This window comes from Harpia harpyja, chromosome 14, assembly GCF_026419915.1.
Source record: "Harpia harpyja isolate bHarHar1 chromosome 14, bHarHar1 primary haplotype, whole genome shotgun sequence".
NCBI lineage: Eukaryota > Metazoa > Chordata > Aves > Accipitriformes > Accipitridae > Harpia > Harpia harpyja.
In genome coordinates, this window is record NC_068953.1 from 27,437,019 (window position 1) to 27,443,997 (window position 6,979).

Sequence of the window (6,979 nt, forward strand, 5' to 3'; positions counted from 1 at the left end):
AATGAAATAGGAAATAGTGATTCTGCAGAGGCTTATGGTTAGTCCTTGTTTGCCAAAGGCCTATATATATGCATTCACCACAGGCATAAATCTACCAGTGTAACAGGCTGGGAAAAAAGATACACTGTCAACAGTTTTGTTATGTGGTGTAACATTCAAAGTGTTGAAAAATATTTCTTTGTTATGAAATTATGGGCATGTTTTAGCTTTGTTTTTAAGCAACAGTGTCTCAACAAAATAGAGGTGCTTAATGCTGTATTCTGAGACCTCTTCTTGGTTTACGGTTTAAAACATACAATTTCAAACTGAAACCAGGGCAGATATAAAAATATAGTGACTGTGTATGCATTTTGAATTCAAAGGCTGTAATTCCAGATTTGGTAGGAACTGTACGTACCTTAGGAGAAGGCCATTTCAATTGTGATGTAATGTGCCAAAGCTTAAAGACCAAGTAAAAATGTTTACCTTTTGGTTTCTGCTTTATTTAGTATCCATTATAACAACTTTTCCTAATCAAAGCTACTATAATTCTGGAACTACCGCTTCTTGCAGAATGGTTTTGCAATACAGCTTAAGCCCTGCTGGAGGCTGCTATTAAAAAAGGGAAAGGTCCCACTCACGTCTTCCATTTCCTATCCCCCTGCTCACCACTGCATGTTCCCACTGTTTACCCCAAGTCAGCTTTAGTGCTGAGTGCATAGCAATTCAATTCACTAAAATGACAGAAAATTAACCAGGCAAAAAATAGGTGAATAGTGCACTTTACCTTAAGATCAAACAAGTACTACACCTAGTAAAAGGCAGAGGGTGGATCGATGTTAGAAGCAGAGACAGGGAGACTACAGGTAAAAGAAGCAAGCCATCACCTTTTGGTGGTGGCAAACTCTTTAATTCAGCCCAGCTATAATGTGAAAACATACTCTACAAAGTGAATGAAAAACATTTGAGTATTTATACTTACCACGGAAGTAAAAATTCCTTTCAACTGCCTTCCTTGCAGGCAGCAGCTCAGAACATATTTTTATAACGAACTGAGCTTTAAGCAGGAATACGTGTTTAAAGAGTTCCCACTTTTGGCAGTAGGTTCCTGTCCCTGTGCTGCCATACACTGTGCTTTCAGGGAGTAATTTACCATTGGCTTAAACCAATGGCTTAATAAAAATGTCTTAAACTAAGCTTGTGCTGATTCTGATTTTTGCAAAATCCCCACAAAAGTTCATGTGGATAAGTGACCTGATCTGAACTGCCATGCAACCACACAAATATCAGTCTGTTACAAGGAAGAAGGCAGAAAAATGTGGCTGAAGTTGAAAAGAATGGCAGGATTATTTCCCTATGTTCAGCACTTGTGAGACCATAGCTGGAATACTGCGTTCAGTTTTGGGGTTTCCCAATACAAGACAGACATTGGCAAACTGCAGGGAGTCCAGCAGAAGGCCATCAAGATGGTTACAAGGGATCTCCAAAGGTCCCTTCCAACCTAAATTAGTCTCTGATTCTGCAAACAAGCAGCTGTGGAGGAAGTGGAAGAGAGGGAATACAGATTCTTTGAGCCAGGATTGTTGCTAAAGCCATTGTGTTGTGAAAACACAGCCCCCGGTTCTCCAGAGCAGGGTAATGTTAGCTTACATATGCAGTAATTGATTACAAAACATTTCACTCCCTTCTTCAGGAGAAACTGAACTGCTGCCAGTTATGGGGATTACATCAAGAAAGATGAGCTACAACAAGGGAAGACAGGAGTGCACTTTTAGAAAGATTGAAAAATCAGAGGCCTCACAAGAGAAATCTGAACAAACAGGTGGGAAACAGAAGTAGCAAACCTATTGCTCTAAACTAATATGCACAGCATAGTGCCAATGGGATTCCATCTGCTTATATCATTTTACACAATTAAACTCTATATTGCAATGGCAGTTTGTCAGATCTCTGAGAAGTTAACCTGTATTGCACTTGCATAAAGAGGTTCATAAAAATTAGTGAATAAACAAAGTAATTACTTACAAGTACAAAGAATTGGTATTTGCCAGTTGCACAACTTTAGTTTTTACAGGTTCTACTGCAATCAGTATATCTTGTTCTATAGCCATAGGGAGCACAGCATAACCACAGTAGTCTATATGTTCTCCTACCAAAGAAAAGAGATAATTAAAATATTTTGGAACAATTCTTTCTAGAATAGCAGTAACAGGGCTTCTACAGGGGTTCAGTGTTGTTTACCATACAAGACAATTTCTGAGCATAGTCTCAACTCTTATTATTTAAAGTTTGGGGTGCATTTTCTCCATTTCATATTACTGCACAAAAATTTTCTTCTTTCTTTAGTGATTTTATCTATGGCATCTGTTTATAAATCTTCATGTTTTAACATTGGCTTATAAAAATTAAAAAAGCACTACATAGATTGTTGTCCAGCAATGAGAATGGCCACGTTATTTGTACACTGTTGCGACAGTACAAAAAATTAAGTCAAATCAATCACATTTAACTGATGACTGGAAGAGATAAAGGCACCACAGGACTCCTCATTATGTGATCTCCTCTGCTCATGTGGGTGATTCATTAGCTGCCAGAGAAGGCTTGTGGTAGAAATTTTATATTTTATTTTTCATAAAATTTCTGGACTTTTTTTCCAAGAAGATAATAATTATATTTAAATAATTATTAATACAGTTACATACAACACATAAAGTAATATTCAAGTAGAAAATGTATGTAGTAAACATCCTCTCTCGGAAGTAATTCCCAGTTAGCATATGCCATCTATTTAATCTATATGATATGTTCACACAGCACCAAGATAAAAATTATCATTAATTGCACAACGGACTAAATAATTTTTAAAGCTCTGTTTTGCAGGATCCTTTTAGTTACAGTGTCTTCAAATGCGTAGGGTTACTTCATGAATATCGAAGAAATTGAGCTCTAAGGAGAGCACCATCTTAATATGGATAGAGAAATCTCAAAAATAAGGCTGCCACAGAAATACAAGTAAATCCTAAATACAAAATAATTGTGTCTCTCCAGTCTGCCAGTGAATCACAACCAACTGCTCTAAGTTCTGTGGACACCACTCTATGGAAGAGTAAAGAAGAGCAGATGATGGTAGAATCATTTCATGCTTTATCATATGCATTGCTGTGTGGCTGGTTATATTTGGTAACAAATTATAATGGAAGAAAAAAAATACTAATTTAATTTGTGGATGCACTGTTCATCAACTACTTTAGATTAAATTTCCCAAGCCTTTCAAAAAAATGGTATCCAACCATAAGCTGGCAAGTTACTCCAATTTGCAAAACCATCACTACTATAAATGTTTTTTCCAAAACTGATATTTGAGTGTGCAGTTGTTTGTAATAAGGTATAGTAAAAGCTAGTAAAGTATTATATTCTGTTTTCCATTTATCACAAGCAACTTCTCTGAAAAAAATAAAATTAAGACCAACATTATTTTGATTCTGTGTTTTGAACTACTCGGCTTTCATGATGGCGGATAAAATAAAAGAATATTAATTTTTCTCTTTACCTATTAAGTTGACTCGCCCTGGTGCACGAACATAAAACTTGGGAGCCGATCCAAATTTTGATATAAACATCTCCTTTAGCTTCTGCAATCTGAAAGGTGGGTTAGAAACATTTAGAAGGACTATATTTGCAAAAAAGGCAGGAAGTTTCCACGTTTCTTGAAGTAAGTTTGATTCAACTTTTTGAATTACGTGTTTTGTCTATTACATCAAGAGCGACATTAAGCTGCTTATTTTTGCTCTTCATAGAGAAGACTCCATTTAGAATATTCTAATTAAGAAACGTGTATGTTCACTTGAAAAGGATAGAAGGGGCCTGATTTTATTTAAGTCCTCTGTCTAGGTTGGTTCTAGACAGAAGCAGGGAAGGCAGTTGCCTGGGGTAGCAAAATACCATGGCCTCCAGCTACCTCTCCTATGCAACAACCCTGTAAAACTGTTTGCCATTGAGGAAGAATCCGGCAGTGTGGACCAATGGCTCATTTGTGGCACTGGGATTTGTCACATACACACAGAGGCATTCCCTTCAAAGTCAGATCTGACCGCACCAGGCCTGAGCAAATTCATTTTCTTCCCAGTTTTGACTTTTATCAATTTCCATATTAGATACTACCCCATTTCTGTACAAATACGTATGCGGAGAACTAGAATTCCAAACCTCAGATTATCCCTGCAACTTACTTAGTATTTACTCTACAGGTTTACAGCAACAGTTCACAGAAAGTTCTTCAGGTTTTCCATTTGGAGGTGCTAGACGTGCCACTGAAAGTTCCAATGCAAAGAAAAATTTGGCATATTGCTTTATTTCCTAAGACTATAAAGGTATCTAGCTTCTGCCCTGTGTTTGCAAAGCTGGAATGCTTTAGTGTGTCATGTAGGAACTGGGTAAATAAAGACTGAGAAGAGATTAAGCCATTATCTTAGTGAAGCATGAGAAATTTGACAGTGATTCACTTCAAAACTACCTTAAAGCAATTTAGGTTGCACACTAACCCATTAACTTTAATTAATGTAAGCAACAGACTAAAATGATGAAAAAGCAGTAAGAATACAAGAAAAATAATCTTCAAAATGGGAATTACGATATTTCACTGACATAACCTGTTGGCTTTAAAGCATGTAGCCAATTAAATTTTTTTTGTTGTTTTTAGTCTACTAACAAAAATCTAGCAACAGGAACCCTTCTAAGGTTTCTACATTTAGTCTAAAACTAGAACTGGAAGCCTAGTTAATGCAAAGTGTAAGTAAGAAGACAGCAATGAGAAACAGATGTTACAAAATTTCACAGTCAATTATTTAGTTTATACTTCTTTGTAAAAGCTGTGTTACTGTCCAACTACATATATTCAAATGTTTTATAAGATTTCTTTAGATGGAAAGCTACAAAATACTATTTTTGTGCTTTTTTTTAACAGATCTTTCAGTACTTTTCCATCTTGGCACCCAGTAACAAAGCTGCATTACGTCCCTCTATAATTTCCCGTTTTTATCATCTCCCCTAGTATTGACTAGTTTATCACTCTTCCAATTAGCAGAAGCAATTTCTGCCATTTCATTGTACAATCTCTTTTCTAGATCACATTAATAATATTGTAGTCCATAGGGGAATCTGTTGGCAGAATTCTAGGTGTTAACTTTATTCCTTTTTGTGTCAGTATTTAGAATGCTTCTTTGTTTCACAGATATTTTTATAGTGGTGTTGGTACCAAGAGACTAAGAACAAACAGAGCAGTCATGGGGGCATGTTTATCTAAGTGCTGATTGATCTCTTTTTTTAATGTGGGTTTTTACAAGCAGGCCTGATGAAAGGCTATTTACAGGCTTTGGCCTTGATGTTGCAACATGCATGCTGCATTTTAAGCACCTACATCAAAGATAATTGTCAGAAGTGTTAAGTGAAGGCATCCCTCACAACTTCACACATCCAAGTCTGGAAACGCCAGACTCGTCCTTTCCGCAGTGCAATCATACGCAAGCAACTAAACTTAAAAAAAAAAAAGACCCTTCTCCAGTGCTAACGCAGGTAAAAAGGTTCGTTTGAACTGTTTGTGCATTCTACTTCCACACACCGAGTGCAACTCCGTGGGGAAAGGGCATGCATTGGCATGTGCCGCAGTCATACCAACGCAGAGCCAGGCCTACGCTGTTCCAAGGAATCGCATGGGCACTTCTTTTATAGCCAAAAGGACAAGAGGATAATCAGTACCCCCAAAATTCTGAACAAACTAAAAACGCTAGGAGGAAAGATGAATTAATTACTCCCCTCCTGCCACAGTGGCAGTGTGCGAGAGGCAGCAGGGACGCCTGGGCAGCAGGGAGTCGCGTTTGGTGGAGAAGGGGCAGGAGGGGCCGGCGCCCAGCGCGCGGCCCTGCGGCAGAAGGGGGCCGGAGCCCACGCCCGCTTGCCGGCGGGGAAATCAAAGCACGCCCAGGCCAACGTGGCTGCGGCAAGGGTGCTCCCGGGGCCACACAAAACGCAAGCGTCACGCTGTGTTGAGGCGAATCAAAGGATCGCAAGTCAAAACCCTCTCACACCTCAGACGAGAGGCTTGGAAACAGACCGTCCCACCTGTCCTCCCACCTCCCCTGCCCGCCTGCAGACCGCCCGCCCGCCCGCCCCGGGATAAATGGCGGCGGGCTTCCGCATCTCCGTTGCGGCTGTGGCCTCTCGCTGCGGGGCCGGGGCCGAGGGGAGCGACCCACCCACCCACCTGGGCTGCTCCACCAGCTGAACCGGGAGGGTGCCGGGGGCGTCCGCCGCCATGGCGGCTCCCCCCGCCGGCCCCTGGCTGAGGCGGGCAGCGGCGCGGTGCGGCGGCTCCGGCTGGACCGCGGTCACGGGACAGGCAGACACCGTCCTTCCGGGCGGCGGAGCTGGCAGCCCGGCCTCCTGCCCGCCCCGGCCCCGGTGGCAGGGCACCCCTGAGGCGAGGGTGCTCAGCCCCCGGGCCTGTCTCGCAGGCACGTCGGCACCCCGCAGCCCAGGCGGCGGTGGGGCGGCTCTGCCCTCAGCTCCTCGCCCGCCACAGTCCAGATGTGACAGGAAAGCTGCTGCGATGTGTGAAGGAAATGTTTTTTTCCTTCATTCCTGTCAGAATTTAGCTGTCAACAGAAAAACTCCAAAAACTGTCCCCGGCTGAGTGTGCGGAGCCAGGTGTAGGCTGCCCCGGTGGGCACCTTGCAGGCCTGTGGGGTTGGAGTCACCCTCGGCGCCGTGCATTGGGCCAGTGCTGGTTCTCCGGCAAAATGCACATGTAATGAAAACAATGAATTGGCAATGAGATCCCCTACGGCATTATTTCCCCCCCCTTGTTTTTTCTGGTGTGTGGTTCTGCCAGCTTTCCCAAGCAGTCTGACGGCTCCTGTTTACCCCTCAAGATTAATGGCTGCAGTTACTTTGAGGAACTGAGCTTTTCAAACGCATTTACCTCACTCGCTCATTGTTATTGACT

General features: G+C 41.7%; 1 protein-coding gene across 3 annotated transcripts in view; it reads right to left on the reverse strand.

The window, feature by feature from the left end:
- The window catches only part of GALK2 (galactokinase 2), a 50,219-nt gene extending 43,832 nt beyond the window's left edge, over positions 1 to 6,387 (reverse strand). The window contains exons 1-3 of one of the 3 annotated variants that reach the window (XM_052808341.1): positions 6,239 to 6,387; positions 3,530 to 3,618; positions 2,005 to 2,128 (exon numbers count right to left, since the gene is read on the reverse strand). In XM_052808341.1, coding sequence (XP_052664301.1) covers positions 2,005 to 2,128; positions 3,530 to 3,618; positions 6,239 to 6,291 — 266 coding nt within the window. In that variant the 5' untranslated portion in view covers positions 6,292 to 6,387. The remainder of the gene's footprint in view (positions 1 to 2,004; positions 2,129 to 3,529; positions 3,619 to 6,238) is intronic. The other 2 variants (XM_052808342.1, XM_052808343.1) reach the window with 2 other exon arrangements.
- Between the last annotated feature and the right edge of the window lie 592 nt (positions 6,388 to 6,979).